We start from the raw sequence: 20,229 nt of genomic DNA, 5'->3' as shown, positions 1-20,229 counted from the left end.
ACCAGCAGATCCGACTGGCATTGAGCCCACATTATGCCCATTAGGGGCCTCGGGGCAAATTATATTTACTCATGTGGCGTCTGTAGCATTTCTGTAGAACGTTCCGCAGCGTCGCGTCTCTTTCCATGGAAGTCTTTACCCCCCCCCCCCGGGTGCTGCACCCACAGCCTCCCCTCCTCATTCTATGGCTGCTGGGAAATCTGGGGGCCCCCAGTCACAACCCCAGCCATGTCTGACCATGGGAAAGAGAGCAGCCCAGGAGCAGGAAGTACAGAGAATCAGAGCTCTGTACCTGGGTAAGTACTGGGGGGAGATTGGATTCACTTACCCAGGGGGAGGTTCCTGCCTGACCATGGGAAAGAGAGCAGCCCAGGAGCAGGAAGTACAGAGAATCAGAGCTCTGTACCTGGGTAAGTACTGGGGGGAGATTGGATTCACTTACCCAGGGGGAGGTTCCTGCCTGACCATGGGAAAGAGAGCAGCCCAGGAGCAGGAAGTACAGAGAATCAGAGCTCTGTACCTGGGTAAGTACTGGGGGGAGATTGGATTCACTTACCCAGGGGGAGGTTCCTGCCTGACCATGGGAAAGAGAGCAGCCCAGGAGCAGGAAGTACAGAGAATCAGAGCTCTGTACCTGGGTAAGTACTGGGGGGAGATTGGATTCACTTACCCAGGGGGGGGGGTTCCTGTCTGACCATGGGAAAGAGAGCAGCCCAGGAGCAGGAAGTACAGAGAATCAGAGCTCTGTACCTGGGTAAGTACTGGGGGGAGATTGGATTCACTTACCCAGGGGGAGGTTCCTGCCTGACCATGGGAAAGAGAGCAGCCCAGGAGCAGGAAGTACAGAGAATCAGAGCTCTGTACCTGGGTAAGTACTGGGGGCAGAGTGGATTCACTTACCCAGGAGGGGTTCTTGCCTGACCATGGGAAAGAGAGCAGCCCAGAGAGTAAAAAGATTTTTGGCCAATTGTGGGAGGGGCCTCTCTGTAGATTGAATTGTAGCAAATCAATACAAATAGCCGAGGCCGTCGGTTTAACACTGAATGATTTTCCCCATCAGCACAGCATTGTGGGTAATGCCCCCCCAGACCCAATGAGACGCAGGAGACACAGTTGGAAAGATCCGGCTCATATTTATTGGGCAATACAGATTCCCATTGCACTTCAGTCCATTGCGGCTACAGATAATCCCACAGACCCAGTCTCTGCAGCGTGACAGTAGTACAGTATCAACAGAACCAACCCCCCCCCCCACATTACTGGGTCCGTAAAACAATATTTGGGGGACCCGTGAGTGACATTCATCAGATACAAATCCAGTGTGGGAGAAACAACTCTCTCGCTATCGGCGCCGGGTCGAGGGGGGGGGACCGGCCGGGGCGGCACCAGTAACCGGGCACAGTTGGCACTTGGGGCAGTAGAGGGTGCCCCTCTTTATCTCGGGGGGAGCAGAGGGCAAGTGGTTATAAAACACAATAGTCAGCGCCCCTGAAAGGGTTAATCAGCGGGACCCCCTAGTGGTTATACCGGTGCCCTGTGCAGTCCTGGGGGGCACAGAAGGGTTAACTACCAGTGCGCCAAACTGCTTGCAATCCGATCACCCCGCTCGTTTAGTGGTAATTAATCAGCGCTGCCCACGGCCATTAACTGTTTGTGATACAGGTGGGCGGGGCAATCCCTGTGCCGGCCCCCTGCTTGGCACCGCCCACACATTAGGCTATTAACCCCTTCACTCCCGGGGGGGGGCCCTTTCTCACCCTTCGTGCCATCACACGGGCGTTGGCATCCTTGGTCCTGTGTCCGATTGGGCGAGAGGAATTGCCCCCCCCCCCCCCGAGGGCACAGGAGATGATTGGCTTCTATGTACAGAGTGTCGGTGCCAGGGAGGCGGGCACTGAATAAATATATACAATCTGTGCAGTGGCAGCGGGAGCCCAAGTACCCACTCACGCTCACACTCACACTCACATATATTTACATACAGAGAGGAGGGGCCTCAGTGAGCCATGTAGCTCCTCCTCCTTTCCAGTCCTCAGTCCCAGCTCGACCGTTGGGATGTGCAACTTTGCCTCCGGCAGAACCGAGGGGTCCGAGGGCCCAGAGATGCTGGTGTGGCCCCTGGAGATTTCCCCCCCAATGTCTCTTGGTCCATCTACATCTAGAAAACTAAAGGTTGCCCAGGCTAGTCCAGTCCCAGGCACACTGCCCCACGCTGGCTGGGCAACTAGTCCTTAGTGCCCCCTCACAAGCCCAAGGCGGCAGGTTTAGGCGGCACAGTCCAACTGCTCGATCAGGAAGTGGTGAATCGTCTCGAAGGTTGGTCGGTCCTTGATGTCTCGGCTCCAGCACCGCATCATCAACTCGAAGACTGGGCCGGGGCACAGGGGAGTCTGGGAAAGGTAAATCTGCCAAGGGAAACGCAAGCCACTCAGTTGGTGCTGCCATAGTGCTTCCCCCACAAAATGGCTGGAGTGATGCCTCAGCACCCAACTGTATCTGCCCCTACCTGTCTGCCCTGGTCCCGGAAGAACTCGCCCGTGTTCTCGATCACCTGCTCGTCGGTTAGAACGCTGTACGGCTGCTCCTTGCACAGACTGAACATCTCCCACAGGGTCACCCCGAAGGCCCAGGCATCACTGCAGGTGGTAAACTTGCCCTGTGGCAGAGAAATGGGGAATTAGACTGGCACTCAGTTACCCCTGGGAACTCTCCCATTGGGTAGGTGACCCCGAACTCCCCCCCAGTACTTACCCAGGTACAGAGCTCTGATTCTCTGTACTTCCTGCTCCTGGGCTGCTCTCTTTCCCATGGTCAGGCAGGAACCTCCCCTCTGGGTAAGTGAATCCAATCTCCCCCCAGTACTTACCCAGGTACAGAGCTCTGATTCTCTGTACTTCCTGCTCCTGGGCTGCTCTCTTTCCCATGGTCAGGCAGGAACCCCCCCCCCTGGGTAAGTGAATCCAATCTCCCCCCAGTACTTACCCAGGTACAGAGCTCTGATTCTCTGTACTTCCTGCTCCTGGGCTGCTCTCTTTCCCATGGTCAGGCAGGAACCTCCCCCTGGGTAAGTGAATCCAATCTCCCCCCAGTACTTACCCAGGTACAGAGCTCTGATTCTCTGTACTTCCTGCTCCTGGGCTGCTCTCTTTCCCATGGTCAGACAGGAACCCCCCCTGGGTAAGTGAATCCAATCTCCCCCCAGTACTTACCCAGGTACAGAGCTCTGATTCTCTGTACTTCCTGCTCCTGGGCTGCTCTCTTTCCCATGGTCAGACAGGAACCCCCCCCCCCTGGGTAAGTGAATCCAATCTCCCCCCAGTACTTACCCAGGTACAGAGCTCTGATTCTCTGTACTTCCTGCTCCTGGGCTGCTCTCTTTCCCATGGTCAGGCAGGAACCCCCCCCCCTGGGTAAGTGAATCCAATCTCCCCCCAGTACTTACCCAGGTACAGAGCTCTGATTCTCTGTACTTCCTGCTCCTGGGCTGCTCTCTTTCCCATGGTCAGGCAGGAACCCCCCCCCGGGTAAGTGAATCCAATCTCCCCCCAGTACTTACCCAGGTACAGAGCTCTGATTCTCTGTACTTCCTGCTCCTGGGCTGCTCTCTTTCCCGTGGTCAGGCAGGAACCTCCCCCTGGGTAAGTGAATCCAATCTCCCCCCAGTACTTACCCAGGTACAGAGCTCTGATTCTCTGTACTTCCTGCTCCTGGGCTGCTCTCTTTCCCGTGGTCAGGCAGGAACCTCCCCCTGGGTAAGTGAATCCAATCTCCCCCCAGTACTTACCCAGGTACAGAGCTCTGATTCTCTGTACTTCCTGCTCCTGGGCTGCTCTCTTTCCCATGGTCAGGCAGGAACCTCCCCCTGGGTAAGTGAATCCAATCTCCCCCCAGTACTTACCCAGGTACAGAGCTCTGATTCTCTGTACTTCCTGCTCCTGGGCTGCTCTCTTTCCCATGGTCAGGCAGGAACCTCCCCCTGGGTAAGTGAATCCAATCTGCCCCAGTACTTACCCAGGACAATGCTCACTTACCAGCAGGATGCTCTCCCAGGCCATCCAACGTATGGGCAGCACGGCCCGGCCCTGGATGCGGTAGTAGTCACCGCTGTACAGGTTGCGGCTCATGCCGAAGTCGGCCACCTTGATGGTGTAGCTGTTGCCCACGAGGCAGTTGCGGGTCGCCAGGTCCCGGTGCACAAAGTTGAGCGACGCCAGATACTTCATGCCGGCGGCAATCTGCGCGGCCATATACAGGAGGTTCTGCCGGCTGTGGGGGCACAGAGAGGGGGTAAGAGCAAGGCGGCAGGGGGCAGTTATGGCCTAGTTGCCCCCGGGGTATCTGCTCACCTCACAGACGGGATGTTGTTGGCTTTGGTGAATTGGCTGCGGATTTCCCGCTGGGACAGGAACTGGTTGAGGTCCCCATTCTCCATATACTCGGTGATCATACAGAGGGGGTCGTCCCGCACACACACCCCCAGGAGGCGGATAATGTTGGGGTGCTTCAGGCGGGAGATGATCTTTATCTCCTTCAGAAAGTCGTTCCTATGGGGGAGATTGCAGTAGTGTTACCCCGGCGGGGGGCAGATGGGGGCAGCAGCACAGTAAGGGGGGGGGCACATACCTGGCGGTTTTGGTGACGTCGGGTCTCAGCATCTTCACGGCCACCATATTGGGCTGATCGCTGAATTCATTGGGCGACATCTCCAGGAACTCCTGCAGCCCCTCCGCCTCACACAGATGAACCTGCAGGGGGCGACACTGCGCTTAATCTCCCTATGGGCAACACGGGGCAACACGGGGCAACTCCCAGCATCCCCCCCCCCGTACCTCTCCGAACTGCCCCTCTCCCAGTTTCTCCTTGAGCCGGAGCTGGTTGCGGGGGAACTCGCCCACGGTGATGTCCTTCTTGGTCAGGGAGTCGACGGTGACGGCCGGCACCGCGTACATGTTGTTCCCCGTTACCCCCTGCAGGCTGACGATGTCCGTCTCGGCGTAGTGGGGGACGCTGTTCTGGAAGCCCTGGTGCGGGGTGGATTTGGTCAGGTCGGGCTCGGCATAGTCTCCGCTGCAGGCTGCAACGAGGGGAAACTGGCATTATTATACAGAGCGGGAGCTGCCATATTGGAGCCAGAGGAAGTAGCTGGGATGGGGGAAGCTGAGGGGAGCCGGAGGAAGTAGCTGAGATGGGGGAAGCTGAGGGGAGCCGGAGGAAGTAGCTGAGATGGGGGAAGCTGAGGGGAGCCGGAGGAAGTCGCTGGGATGGGGGAAGCTGAGGGGAGCCGGAGGAAGTAGCTGAGATGGGGGAAGCTGAGGGGAGCCGGAGGAAGTAGCTGGGATGAGGGAAGCTGAGGGGAGCCGGAGGGGAGCCAGAGGAAGTAGCTGGGATGGGGGAAGCTGAGGGGAGCCGGAGGAAGTCGCTGCGATGGGGGAAGCTGAGGGGAGCCGGAGGAAGTCGCTGGGATGGGGGAAGCTGAGGGGAGCCGGAGGGAAGCCAGAGGAAGTAGCTGAGATGGGGGAAGCTGAGGGGAGCCGGAGGAAGTCGCTGGGATGGGGGAAGCTGAGGGGAGCCGGAGGAAGTCGCTGGGATGGGGGAAGCTGAGGGGAGCCGGAGGGAAGCCAGAGGAAGTAGCTGGGATGGGGGAAGCTGAGGGGAGCCAGAGGAAGTAGCTGGGATGGGGGAAGCTGGGGGGAGCCGGAGGAAGTCGCTGGAATAGGGGAAGCTGAGGGGAGCCGGAGGAAGTCGCTGGGATGGGGGAAGCTGAGGGGAGCCAGAGGAATTAGCTGGGATGGGGGAAGCTGAGGGGAGCCGGAGGGAAGCCAGAGGAAGTAGCTGGGATGGGGGAAGCTGAGGGGAGCCAGAGGAAGTAGCTGGGATGGGGGAAGCTGGGGGGAGCCGGAGGAAGTCGCTGGGATGGGGGAAGCTGAGGGGAGCCGGAGGAAGGCGCTGGGATGGGGGAAGCCGGAGGAAGTCGCTGGGATGGGGGAAGCTGAGGGGAGCCAGAAGAAGTCGCTGGGATGGGGGAAGCCGGAGGAAGTCGCTGGGATGGGGGAAGCTGAGGGGAGCCAGAGGAAGTAGCTGGGATGGGGGAAGCTGAGGGGAGCCGGAGGAAGTCGCTGGGGGTGGAGCTGGAGGATACTGGGGGGAGCCACAGGAGGATGCTGGACAGATGGGAAGCCGGAGCACATATCATGAGGGAGAAGCAGCAGGAAGTCGCTTGGGGGGGAGCTGGAGGATTCTGGTGGGAGCTGGGGGGAAGCCGGAGGATGCTTGGGGGGGGGGGGTGGGAGCAGCTGGAGGATTCTGGTGGGAGCTGGGGGGGGAGCTGGAGGATGCTGGGAAGGACTCTGGGGGGGAGCCTTAGGATGTTTGGGGGGTGGGAGCTGTAGGATGCTGGGGGGAGCTGGAGGACCAAAGAAGGGAGTAACTGGAGGATGCTGAGGGGCCCTGGCTACCAATGTTTTAGGGGGGCCCTGGCTACCAATGTTTTAGGGGGGCCCTGGCTACCAATGTCTGTGTGTCCTTTGTACTGATGGGAGGGGCCATTGGGGGGCAGGGCATGGGAGGAAGGGGGCCCAGAAAATTTTGATGTGAGGGGCCCCGTGATTTCTGATTTCTTGTGTGTTTGGGGGTCTCACCGGAGTCCTCGGCGCTCTGGGAAAGCTCGGGCAGTTTGCGCAGGGGTTTGGTCGGCTGCTGGTAGTCGAGGTCCAGAGGGAAGATCCGCTCGTAGGTGGGATTGGATTGGTGGATCTGGGTCTGCTGACTGTTGCCGATGGTGTAGCTGTAGAAGGAGAGACGGACGGTGGCGTCTTCTTCCAGGATTCGCCGAGGCGCCTGAGGGGGGGGGCACATAACATCGTCATGGAGATGGCTTTGGCCAATTGGACGCTAGAGTCCAGGGACCGGCAGGGAAAGCTCTGGGGATACTTGCAGTTTCCTACACGCACCACTAGGGGCAGAAGTAGGAAACATGGAAATATAGTCCCAATGGGCACATTTATCTGATGGTGTAAATACTATTCCCAGAATCCCCTCTGCCCAATGTACTCCCGGAGCTTCCCTTGCAGTGCTGTGGGGTAGATTCTCGGGGCACGGACCCCATGTGGGGTAGGACGGGGGGGCCTTATAACACCCACCTTCTCCAGACGTTTCTGCACATACTGCTTCCACAGGATCAGCACGATGACCAGGACAAGCAGGAGAATAATGGCCACAAGGCAGCCAATCAGAACCGAGGTTCTCGACTCAGGGGGATTGACCACCGGCCGGCTGATGGTGAAGGGGAAAGTGGTTTCTAGGGGGGGAAATGCAAAAGGAGATGAGTGTCAGCTACGGGGGCCAATTTCCCAGAAACCCCTGGGTGTGTTTCCCACTCCGGCCACTAGGTGTCCCACTTCCAAATGGAAGAAACCAATTGACACCTTGGGCCGGGGGGTTAATTATTTAGATAGTTACCCAGTTTCCTCTCCGTAGAGTTCTGCAGAGCCACTGGAACCTCAGTGGTTTGTGCCGGAGCCGAGGTGGGAGACTGGGTGCCCAGGGTGGGCACGGCTATGCCCATATCTGCAAGGGAAGAAGTGAAGCTGGCACCATTAGGGTGTCGGTGGGGGGGCACGCAGTGGGTGTGGCTTAAAGCAGCAGGGAGGGAGCACTTACCTGACTCAAAGGAAATCTCGCTGAACATCATCCAGGCGTCGGCAAAGTAGAATCGGCACAAGATGGCGCTGCCCACGCGCTGGCGCAACGGGATGGTGACAAACCTGGCACTGGGGTTCTTATCATCCACCACCATCAGCACCACCACAGGCTCCGCCTCCCATTCGCCCTCCAGGCGGGGTTTAAACAGACACTCGGCCTTCTGGAAGATCTTTACCCCCTTGGAGAAGAGATTATTGCAGTGCACCTGGGGGGGGCAGATAGAGGGGTTAAGGGGGCAGATAGGTGGGTTAGGGGGGGCAGTAGAGCCGGTACCGAATCCGGAATAAACCCAACAGAACCGGTTACCTTCATGAGGGAGAAGTTGCGCGGCCGATCGAAGTGGAACTCCACCTCCACGTACCCCCGGGGGGCGCTGTCGTTCCTCCAGCCGATGTAGTCGTAGCCGGGCCACACGCGGTACTGGAGGCTCTGGGTGAAGTCGTCCAATCCGTGAATCCCATCCGTCAGCTGCCCCAAGCCCCCAAACTGGCGCCTGCAATCAGGAATCCATCAGAGCAGGGGCAACAAGACCTTTATACCCCCCCAGCATCCCAGCATGGGGCGGAGCCATAGTCGTAACCAAGGGGGCGGGACCCCCAACCCAGCACTTAACCAAAAGTAAATTAAAGGGCACATTGCCCCGTACCTCTTCTCCAAGTATCCGTCGTAGGTGGAATCGTTAAGGAAGGCGATTGGTTGCCCCGGGGCAATGTAGGTCTCCCCTTCGGGGACGCTGTACGAGGTCAGGCCGTCTGTGGGGGGAGAGGGTAAACACTCAAATGCCCCGACTAACTGCCCAATCAATGTCTGCCCCCTGCAGTAGCCACTGATATCCAGTTTTTCCCTCCTCCCGTTCCTCAGGGGCCGGGCTTAGTTGAAGCTCTGCCCTCCCCCTGCTGCAGCCAATAAGAAGCTGTAAAAACTCACCGGACCACTTGCAGCCGTACAGCTCCACCCGCATACACACCGTCATGGGCACCTTGGTCACCGGGATCACCCTGATGTAACGGGCGATTATCGGGGGCCGCAGATCTGCCAGGACCACCTCGTACTCATCAACGTTGCCCCTCATTACCTGGAACAGAAGGGAGGGGCAGTTATGGGACAGGCCACCTTCCTGGGGCTTGGGGGGGGGCAAATACCCCCCAGTAAAGCAGATTTTGTCCCAATTACGTGCGACCGGCAGCCCCAATCTCTCAGCAATGAGCACAAGGTCAGCAGCCACACTGCCCGGGCCCCTCACTATCACGAGTTATGCCAAGGATACGCGGGCACCGGCGCCACTGACGACTCTCGGGAATCACGTAATTCTATTCGCTGGCTTCTGCCCCCCCCTGTTCTGATTGGAGGGAGGAATGGTGTGTACTGGTCAGGGCAGCAGGGAACGTCCGTGTTCTCAGGGGGCATCTAGGGACACAATTGGCCAACAGCGGAGCTTATGTACCTACCTGCACCTTAGCCCCCAGCTCTGTACCTGCGTAAGTACTGGGGGGAGACTGGATTCACTTACCCAGGGGGAGGTTCCTGCCTGACCATGGGAAAGAGAGCAGCCCAGGAGCAGGAAGTACAGAGAATCAGAGCTCTGTACCTGCATAAGTACTGGGGGGAGATTGGATTCACTTACCCAGGGGGGGGGGGTTCCTGCCTGACCATGGGAAAGAGAGCAGCCCAGGAGCAGGGAGTACAGAGAATCAGAGCTCTGTACCTGGGTAAGTACTGGGGGGAGATTGGATTCACTTACCCAGGGGGAGGTTCCTGCCTGACCATGGGAAAGAGAGCAGCCCAGGAGCAGGAAGTACAGAGAATCAGAGCTCTGTACCTGGGTAAGTACTGGGGGGAGATTGGATTCACTTACCCAGGGGGGGGGGTTCCTGCCTGACCATGGGAAAGAGAGCAGCCCAGGAGCAGGAAGTACAGAGAATCAGAGCTCTGTACCTGGGTAAGTACTGGGGGGAGATTGGATTCACTTACCCAGGGGGAGGTTCCTGTCTGACCATGGGAAAGAGAGCAGCCCAGGAGCAGGAAGTACAGAGAATCAGAGCTCTGTACCTGGGTAAGTACTGGGGGGAGATTGGATTCACTTACCCAGGGGGAGGTTCCTGCCTGACCATGGGAAAGAGAGCAGCCCAGGAGCAGGAAGTACAGAGAATCAGAGCTCTGTACCTGGGTAAGTACTGGGGGGAGATTGGATTCACTTACCCAGGGGGAGGTTCCTGCCTGACCATGGGAAAGAGAGCAGCCCAGGAGCAGGAAGTACAGAGAATCAGAGCTCTGTACCTGGGTAAATACTGGGGGGAGATTGGATTCACTTACCCAGGGGGAGGTTCCTGCCTGACCATGGGAAAGAGAGCAGCCCAGGAGCAGGAAGTACAGAGAATCAGAGCTCTGTACCTGCATAAGTACTGGGGGGAGATTGGATTCACTTACCCAGGGGAGGGGTTCCTGTCTGACCATGGGAAAGAGAGCAGCCCAGGAGCAGGAAGTACAGAGAATCAGAGCTCTGTACCTGGGTAAGTACTGGGGGGAGATTGGATTCACTTACCCAGGGGAGGGGTTCCTGTCTGACCATGGGAAAGAGAGCAGCCCAGGAGCAGGAAGTACAGAGAATCAGAGCTCTGTACCTGGGTAAGTACTGGGGGGAGATTGGATTCACTTACCCAGGGGAGGGGTTCCTGTCTGACCATGGGAAAGAGAGCAGCCCAGGAGCAGGAAGTACAGAGAATCAGAGCTCTGTACCTGGGTAAGTACTGGGGGGAGATTGGATTCACTTACCCAGGGGGAGGTTCCTGCCTGACCATGGGAAAGAGAGCAGCCCAGGAGCAGGAAGTACAGAGAATCAGAGCTCTGTACCTGGGTAAGTACTGGGGGGAGATTGGATTCACTTACCTGGGGGGGGGGTGTTCCTAGCAGGGCTAACTCTAGTTAGACAAAGAAGCCATTCCCTATGCTATAACAAGGTTAAAGGGAACACTAAACCTATATCCAACACAAATGTATTTGGAACGGACATGGCAGCCACGGTCTGTCCTTTGGACCCACTCACCTGTTGACCTTGGTGGTCTCTCCAGGAGAGCCAGCGACCCCCATTCCGGCTGTAGTCGACCCGGTAGGCCCTGGCGAATTCCTTCCCCGTCGCCCGAGCGTGGCGCCCTTGGGTGCCAATCAGGGTGATGAAATGAAGCTCGTGGAGGTCAATCTGCAGGTACTGAACATCCTCGGGTTGGAGGAGACCCGCTGGGCACCAAGCGCCATCGCCTTCTTCTCGCTGCAGCCTGGAGCGGAGGGAAGGAATCGGGCGTTAGTACTAGGGCGGGGGTGCTGGGAGTTGCAAATCAAAGCTGATCTGATTGGACGACAAGCGGGTACCTTGCGTATTGGGGGCCGGTAGATTCGTACCACTGGCTGGACGCTATGATATCCTCATCCCGTATGGTGCGGTCGTGCATGCCCAGGGCGTAGCGGCACGAGGCTTTGGGAAAGAACAGAGAATGAACCCACAACATGGGCACCCACTGGTACAACCGGGCACTGCCATCAGGCTGGTATATACAACTCACCGGGGATCACCGCACACTTGGCACGCCCACTCAGAAGAGCCAATAGGAAGAAGCAGCGGAACATCTTGTGAATCCAATAGGTGCGCAGACTGTGGGGTGGTCGCCCAGTCAGGCCGGGAGCCGTCGCCAATGCCCCCTACATCTCTAGGGAGAAAGCCAAGAGGGTTAGTTGCCAGGGGCTGGTACCCAGGGGAACCCTGGAATCTGCACCAAAGGCTCCCCCACTACTCTCCACTGCATGGCTTCACCCCTTTTAGCCCCAGAAACGACCCCCTTTCCCCACTGTATATTATGGAGGATATTATTATTGCTGCACTGTGTGTCTGTGCCAGCAGGTGGCGCTGTGGTACAGGATATGGTGAGAATTATAAGGCACAACAGAGCCTTTGGCCTGTAGAGCTTACAATCTACATTTGCTGCACAGTAAGTTTCTGTGACTGACAATTAGGGTTCAGCCCCGCCCCCAATACAAATATAAACCCTACAGATAGTCGGCAGCTGGCAGGGGATTCTGGGAGTTGTAGTACAGAAATGACCAGGAAGTGGCTGGATGCAATAGCAAGAAGGGATTGGGCTGTAAATAGATTTAGTGATTCTGCAGCCAATAAGGGAATCAATACAGAATTGGGGGGGGGGGTAAGTGAATTTAACGTATTGCCCCCCCCAAGCAAGAGATTGGGAAACATGTTTGTCTTCATCTTGTGATTCTCTCAAAGGTTCCGATTCCTAGAAATGTGATGCAAGTGCCCCCTAACTCCAACCATATGTTCCTGCGCCCCCCGGGGGGGTCTGTGTGCTCCTTCTGGAAGCCGGCCCTTTAATTACCCCCCACTGGCTGCTTGTAACAGTGGCCCCCAGCTCAGTGCTCCGGGGCCCCCATACTGAGGCACCTTAGGGAAAGACTGGGCTCGCCCTGAGGTTTCTCAGCCAGAGGGGGGGTCCCGGGAGTTGCACACATTATATTCTGGGGGGCCCCCCAGCAGGCTCCCCCCTATTCCCAGGCTGCACATCCCCATGTCCCTTACACAGCAGCTCAGCCAATAGCTGCAGCCCTTACAGTGGGAGCTGGTCCACACTCCCTATAAAGGTCAGTAGGGCAGTTGGTGGCTTTGCCCCACTTTAGGGCACATACAGAAATCTGGCGGCGCAGCACCCCCCCCCCCCCCCAGTTCAGGGAGGAGAGGGTTAAGGCCGGGGTGAGATCGTGAGGAGGATCAGATTGCAGATTATTCCCATCTGTCTGCCTCCCGGCCAAGTGACGTGACAGCCAATCAGGGCTCAGGAACTCATTACATAAAGCCCAGCGCTGGGGTAAAGCGAATCTATTCGCTGAGAGCTGAACCCCCATATTGTACTGTCTGACACTATGGCACCCCCTACCCATATGTATAAATACAAATATACAGAGAGGGAATGTTCTGGGCACACAATAAGCTGTACCCCCATACTGTACTGTCTAAGGGAAACACTATGGCACCCCCTACCCATATGTATAAATACAAATATACAGAGAGGGAATGTTCTGGGCACACAATAAGCTGTACCCCCATAATGTACTGTCTAAGGGAAACACTATGGCACCCCCTACCCATATGTATAAATACAAATATACAGAGAGGGAATGTTCTGGGCACACAATAAGCTGTACCCCCATACTGTACTGTCTAAGGGAAACACTATGGCACCCCCTACCCATATGTATAAATACAAATATACAGAGAAGGAATGTTCTGGGCACACAATAAGCTGTACCCCCATACTGTACTGTCTAAGGGAAACACTATGGCACCCCCTACCCATATGTATAAATACAAATATACAGAGAGGGAATGTTCTGGGCACACAATAAGCTGTACCCCCATACTGTACTGTCTAAGGGTCTCTATTACTTCCTACTCAGGGGAGCCCTGTGTCCATCCCAGATTCCCTTCCCCTACAGGTTTCTATGGTTACTGGCCCATCTGGGCTGCCCGGTCCCTCTATCACTTCCTGCTCAGAGGAGCCCTGTGTCCGCCCCAGATTCCCTTCCCCATGTTTCCATGCTTTAGGAGCACATTCCCTCTCTTTGCATCACCGAGTCGTTCCATCCCTCCTCCCCCAACTTGCTGAAACTTTTCTTTCCGGAAACTTCTGTTGGCCAGAGGAGAGGCTCGCTTGGCCCGGGGCCCGGAGGGATTGACTCGGTGCCAGTGAGAATTCCTGGAGCGGCTGATTATTACCACGCAATTTGGGGGCAGGAAGCGAGGATAAAAAGGCAGGAATTGGCGGCACTGACTCCGGCCCCTCGCGCTGAGGCTTCCCTGAGCTTCGCCTGGAATGGGGCCGCGCCATTGGCTGCTGCTCCCTTAGCTTCTCCGAGAGCCTCTTCTGCCCCCGGCCTCTTCTGCCTCCTCTGCTTCTATTAACTCCTCTCTTACTGTACATTCCCCCTACTGTATTCCAGCAGGAACAGCCTGACTGCTCCCCCACTGCCAACAACAGCAGCCCTGGCTTGCTTTATGGCAGTGATCAGAGCCAGGCAGTTACCCACAGGCTTCGCCAGGCAGCAGTGCTGTAAGCACTAACATCAGAATGTTATTTAGAGAGAGAAAAAACTGGAACCTCTGACAGAACCTAGAGACACCCCCCCCCCCCACCAATGCAGGGCCAATGGGAGAATGGGTAGGGTTTAGGCCAACTATGAGGGTATTTGGGGCATAATGGGTAAACCAGGGTGGCAGCCCCAACCCTGAGCTTTAGTTACTGGGGCTGCTGGGTAATGTAGGAAATTGGCACAGGGTACAGGCTGAGCTGGAAAATCTCAGAGGGAACTGTCTGGAGAAAATGTTTGAAGGGTGCGCTTCCCCTTTAATGCAGCTGTCAGAGGGGGCAAGGGGTAAATAGGTGCTATGTAATGGGCAGAGGGTAGGAGCAGAAATGCCAATGTTCTGGGCAGCAGGGTAGAGAGAAGAAAATAAATGAGGAATAAATGGGCACAGGCAGTGCCACTATATCACCCCCCAACCTCAAACATAAGGAGATACTCAATGCCGGGTACCAGGGGGCACGGGGAGGGTGGGTCTGAGCTTTCCATATGATCTCACCCACACGTGGCACCGCCCAGCTCCTTCCTATGGGCCATGTTACATACCCGCGGCAAAGCCAGGCTTTTTCCATTCAGTCAGGGGGCGGGCACAGATACCCCCATAATGTGTAGCATCACCCCCTGCTGTGTGCATTATAGGATAGGGCACAGAGAGCCCTGGCTCAGACTGCAACAAAGAATGCTGGGAGGTGTAGTCTACAGGGCAAGGAAATCCCCAGTGGTGCTCAGTGCAAGAAATAGATCGTAAGCTCTTGGGAGCAGGTCGATCCATAAGCAGGACATGACAGTGCGCGATAACGTATGATATGACTGGCTGTTATGTACAGCTGCAAGGATGCTGGGAGTTGCAGATCAGACAGCAGGGAGATTGCCCATATCTGTATCACTGAGGCTCCAAAGCTGGAACATTCCCCAAACCCCCCAGAGGGGGCGCTACATACCCCATCACTGCTCTGTTCCCTACCTCTGGCAGGGGGTGAAGCCGTGCCCTGCTCTGTTAGAATCTCAGCCATAAAGCAGGGCAGGACTGCTGCTTACAATGGGGGGGATCAGATAGGATCTGTGCCACTGTGACAGAATGCTCTGTTATACAGATAGCTAGAATCTCAGCCATAAAGCAGGGCAGGACTGCTGCTTACAATGGGGGGGGGATCAGATAGGATCTGTGCCACTGTGACAGAATGCTCTGTTATACAGATAGCTAGAATCTCAGCCATAAAGCAGGGCAGGACTGCTGCTTACAATGGGGGGGGATCAGATAGGATCTGTGCCACTGTGACAGAATGCTCTGTTATACAGATAGCTAGAATCTCAGCCATAAAGCAGGGCAGGACTGCTGCTTACAATGGGGGGATCAGATAGGATCTGTGCCACTGTGACAGAATGCTCTGTTATACAGATAGCTAGAATCTCAGCCATAAAGCAGGGCAGGACTGCTGCTTACAATGGGGGGATCAGATAGGATCTGTACCACTGTGACAGAATGCTCTGTTATACAGATAGCTAGAATCTCAGCCATAAAGCAGGGCAGGACTGCTGCTTACAATGGGGGGGGATCAGATAGGATCTGTGCCACTGTGACAGAATGCTCTGTTATACAGATAGCTAGAATCTCAGCCATAAAGCAGGGCAGGACTGCTGCTTACAATGGGGGGGGTAGGATCTGTGCCACTGTGACAGAATGCTCTGTTATACAGATAGCTAGAATCTCAGCCATAAAGCAGGGCAGGACTGCTGCTTACAATGGGGGGGGGGGATCAGATAGGATCTGTGCCACTGTGACAGAATGCTCTGTTATACAGATAGCTAGAATCTCAGCCATAAAGCAGGGCAGGACTGCTGCTTACAATGGGGGGGATCAGATAGGATCTGTGCCACTGTGACAGAATGCTCTGTTATACAGATAGCTAGAATCTCAGCCATAAAGCAGGGCAGGACTGCTGCTTACAATGGGGGGGGGGATCAGATAGGATCTGTGCCACTGTGACAGAATGCTCTGTTATACAGATAGCTAGAATCTCAGCCATAAAGCAGGGCAGGACTGCTGCTTACAATGGGGGGGGGGATCAGATAGGATCTGTGCCACTGTGACAGAATGCTCTGTTATACAGATAGCTAGAATCTCAGCCATAAAGCAGGGCAGGACTGCTGCTTACAATGGGGGGGATCAGATAGGATCTGTGCCACTGTGACAGAATGCTCTGTTATACAGATAGCTAGAATCTCAGCCATAAAGCAGGGCAGGACTGCTGCTTACAATGGGGGGGGGATCAGATAGGATCTGTGCCACTGTGACAGAATGCTCTGTTATACAGATAGCTAGAATCTCAGCCATAAAGCAGGGCAGGACTGCTGCTTACAATGGGGGGGATCAGATAGGATCTGTGCCACTGTGACAGAATGCTCTGTTATACAGATAGCTAGAATCTCAGCCATAAAGCAGGGCAGGACTGCTGCTTACAATGGGGGGATCAGATAGGATCTGTGCCACTGTGACAGAATGCTCTGTTATACAGATAGCTAGAATCTCAGCCATAAAGCAGGGCAGGACTGCTGCTTACAATGGGGGGATCAGATAGGATCTGTGCCACTGTGACAGAATGCTCTGTTATACAGATAGCTAGAATCTCAGCCATAAAGCAGGGCAGGACTGCTGCTTACAATGGGGGGGGATCAGATAGGATCTGTGCCACTGTGACAGAATGCTCTGTTATACAGATAGCTAGAATCTCAGCCATAAAGCAGGGCAGGACTGCTGCTTACAATTGGGGGGGGGATCAGATAGGAAACCATCCCATGCCTTACATTGCCAGTGGGTATGCTGAGGGCTGGGGGGCATGAAGCCTGGGCACCAGACGTGGCATTGCCAACAGGGCAGCACCGACCCCCCTACTATGGATTTGCTGATAACATGCAGGAAAGAGGGAGTACAGTTTGGAAGCCCCAGGGGCGGGTAGTGGGGAACATATAGGGGCTGCAGGTTCTGCTCAGAGGGAATATTTGGCCAGAGGGAGTCCTGAAACTCGGCATCATGGGAGCAACGTCATCCCTCCAGCTGTCATAATAATCACTGGGCTCCACATGCTCTGGGCTCCCTGCCATCCCCTACACAGGCCTGGGGGGTGCACTTCCCAGCATGCTCAGCACTCACCCCAAATCCCCCCCTAACTGGCCTTCAGGCTGGGCCCCCTTAGCCCATAACAAGGTTACAGATATATAGAAACATTGGGGTAACAGTCACCCCGCTATAGTTCCAGGGGTACCCAGGGCACAAATAAGCACTCACCCCAAATCCCCCCCTAACTGGCCTTCAGGCTGGGCCCCCTTAGCCCATAACAAGGTTACAGATATATAGAAACATTGGGGTAACAGTCACCCCGCTATAGTTCCAGGGGTACCCAGGGCACAAATAAGCACTCACCCCAAATCCCCCCCTAACTGGCCTTCAGGCTGGGCCCCCTTAGCCCATAACAAGGTTACAGATATATAGAAACATTGGGGTAACAGTCACCCCGCTATAGTTCCGGGGGTACCCAGGGCACAAATACCCACTCACCCCAAATCCCCCCCTAACTGGCCTTCAGGCTGGGCCCCCTTAGCTCATAACAAGGTTACAGATATATAGAAACATTGGGGTAACAGTCACCCCGCTATAGTTCCAGGGGTACCCAGGGCACAAATAAGCACTCACCCCAAATCCCCCCCTAACTGGCCTTCAGGCTGGGCCCCCTTAGCCCATAACAAGGTTACAGATATATAGAAACATTGGGGTAACAGTCACCCCGCTATAGTTCCAGGGGTACCCAGGGCACAAATAAGCACTCACCCCAAATCCCCCCCTAACTGGCCTTCAGGCTGGGCCCCCTTAGCTCATAACAAGGTTACAGATATATAGAAACATTGGGGTAACAGTCACCCCGCTATAGTTCCAGGGGTACCCAGGGCACAAATAAGCACCCCAAATCCCCCCTAACTGGCCTTCAGGCTGGGCCCCCTTAGCCCATAACAAGGTTACAGATATATAGAAACATTGGGGTAACAGTCACCCCGCTATAGTTCCAGGGGTACCCAGGGCACAAATAAGCACCCCAAATCCCCCCCTAACTGGCCTTCAGGCTGGGCCCCCTTAGCCCATAACAAGGTTACAGATATATAGAAACATTGGGGTAACAGTCACCCCGCTATAGTTCCAGGGGTACCCAGGGCACAAATAAGCACTCACCCCAAATCCCCCCTAACTGGCCTTCAGGCTGGGCCCCCTTAGCCCATAACAAGGTTACAGATATATAGAAACATTGGGGTAACAGTCACCCCGCTATAGTTCCAGGGGTACCCAGGGCACAAATAAGCACTCACCCCCAAATCCCCCCCTAACTGGCCTTCAGGCTGGGCCCCCTTAGCCCATAACAAGGTTACAGATATATAGAAACATTGGGGTAACAGTCACCCCGCTATAGTTTCCAGGGGTACCCAGGGCACAAATAAGCACTCACCCCAAATCCCCCCCTAACTGGCCTTCAGGCTGGGCCCCCTTAGCCCATAACAAGGTTACAGATATATAGAAACATTGGGGTAACAGTCACCCCGCTATAGTTCCAGGGGTACCCAGGGCACAAATAAGCACTCACCCCAAATCCCCCCCTAACTGGCCTTCAGGCTGGGCCCCCTTAGCCCATAACAAGGTTACAGATATATAGAAACATTGGGGTAACAGTCACCCCGCTATAGTTCCAGGGGTACCCAGGGCACAAATAAGCACTCACCCCAAATCCCCCCCTAACTGGCCTTCAGGCTGGGCCCCCTTAGCCATAACAAGGTTACAGATATATAGAAACATTGGGGTAACAGTCACCCCGCTATAGTTCCAGGGTACCCAGGGCACAAATAAGCACTCACCCAAATCCCCCCCTAACTGGCCTTCAGGCTGGGCCCCCTTAGCCCATAACAAGGTTACAGATATATAGAAACATTGGGATAACAGTCATCCCGCTATAGTTCCAGGGGTACCCAGGGCACAAATAAGCACTCACCCCCAAATCCCCCCCTAACTGGCCTTCAGGCTGGGCCCCTTAGCCCATAACAAGGTTACAGATATATAGAAACATTGGGGTAACAGTCACCCCACTATAGTTCCAGGGGTACCCAGGGCACAAATAAGCACTCACCCCAAATCCCCCTCTAACTGGCCTTCAGGCTGGGCCCCCTTAGCCCATAACAAGGTTACAGATATATAGAAACATTGGGGTAACAGTCACCCCGCTATAGTTCCAGGGGTACCAGGGGATGGGAGAGATGAGCTGCAGGCATAGTGGGGTGCCACTGGGGGCAGCAAAGGGTTACAGGGGGCGTGGCATTAGGCGCTTAATAGCAAACAGCTGGGGGCGGGAGGAATGCTAATTGGGCAGAAGAATGCGCAGTATGCACGGCGGCTGAGGCGGCAGCGGCGCAGCTAGATGCTTAACGTGCCTATAATCCCAGGCCGCGCCGGGTACAACAGGGAGCACATGGGGCAATAACAGAACATGCTCAGTTGTGCCAGAGAACACACAACAATCTCCCAGCATCCCCTGCCACCCTGGCACTGGGCACGTGGGTAGAGGGTGGGCACGCTGGCACGAGTAGGAGTAACAGTACTATAGGGGCAGTATAGGAAGGTACAACTCCCTGCACCCTGAGCTGCACAGACTCAGGCAGAGGAAATCTCCCAGCATCCCCTGCCACCCCAGCACTGGGCACGTGGGTAGAGGGTGGGCACGCTGGCACGAGTAGGAGGAGTAACAGTACTATAGGGGCAGTATAGGAAGGTACAACTCCCTGCACCCTGAGCTGCACAGACACAGGCAGAGGAAATCTCCCAGCATCCCCTGCCACCCCAGCACTGGGCACGTGGGTAGAGGGTGGGCACGCTGGTATAAGTAGGAGTAACGCTACTATAGGGGCAGTATAGGAAGGTACAACTCCCTGCACCCTGAGCTGCACAGACACAGGCAGAGGAAATCTCCCAGCATCCCCTGCCACCCCAGCACTGGGCACGTGGGTAGAGGGTGGGCATGCTGGCACGAGTAGGAGGAGTAACGCTACTATAGGGGCATTATAGGAAGGTACAACTCCCTGCACCCTGAGCTGCACAGACACAGGCAGAGGAAATCTCCCAGCATCCCCTGCCACCCCAGCACTGGGCACGTGGGTAGAGGGTGGGCATGCTGGCACGAGTAGGAGGAGTAACGCTACTATAGGGGCAGTATAGGAAGGTACAACTCCCTGCACCCTGAGCTGCACAGACACAGGCAGAGGAAATCTCCCAGCATCCCCTGCCACCCCAGCACTGGGCACGTGGGTAGAGGGTGGGCACGCTGGCACGAGTAGGAGGAGTAACAGTACTATAGG

The 20,229-nt window shown here is 55.8% G+C and overlaps 1 protein-coding gene across 2 annotated transcripts in view; it reads right to left on the bottom strand.

The window, feature by feature from the left end:
* Nucleotides 1–1,113: 1,113 nt before the first annotated feature.
* The window catches only part of ddr2l (discoidin domain receptor tyrosine kinase 2 like), a 74,650-nt gene continuing 55,534 nt past the window's right edge, over nt 1,114–20,229 (bottom strand). For both annotated transcript variants that reach the window (NM_001079031.1, XM_012954458.3), the window contains 16 exon segments: nt 1,114–2,405; nt 2,507–2,656; nt 4,032–4,266; nt 4,347–4,544; nt 4,624–4,745; nt 4,830–5,074; nt 6,639–6,837; nt 7,140–7,297; nt 7,459–7,566; nt 7,660–7,906; nt 8,008–8,194; nt 8,348–8,453; nt 8,629–8,776; nt 10,745–10,973; nt 11,068–11,170; nt 11,259–11,402. In NM_001079031.1, coding sequence (NP_001072499.1) covers nt 2,265–2,405; nt 2,507–2,656; nt 4,032–4,266; nt 4,347–4,544; nt 4,624–4,745; nt 4,830–5,074; nt 6,639–6,837; nt 7,140–7,297; nt 7,459–7,566; nt 7,660–7,906; nt 8,008–8,194; nt 8,348–8,453; nt 8,629–8,776; nt 10,745–10,973; nt 11,068–11,170; nt 11,259–11,322 — 2,640 coding nt within the window. In that variant the 5' untranslated portion in view covers nt 11,323–11,402 and the 3' untranslated portion in view covers nt 1,114–2,264.

This window comes from Xenopus tropicalis, chromosome 8 (assembly GCF_000004195.4).
Source record: "Xenopus tropicalis strain Nigerian chromosome 8, UCB_Xtro_10.0, whole genome shotgun sequence".
Taxonomy (NCBI): Eukaryota; Metazoa; Chordata; class Amphibia; order Anura; family Pipidae; genus Xenopus; species Xenopus tropicalis.
Note: the sequence above shows the minus strand (reverse complement) of the source record. Positions and strands in the feature narration are given on the sequence as shown.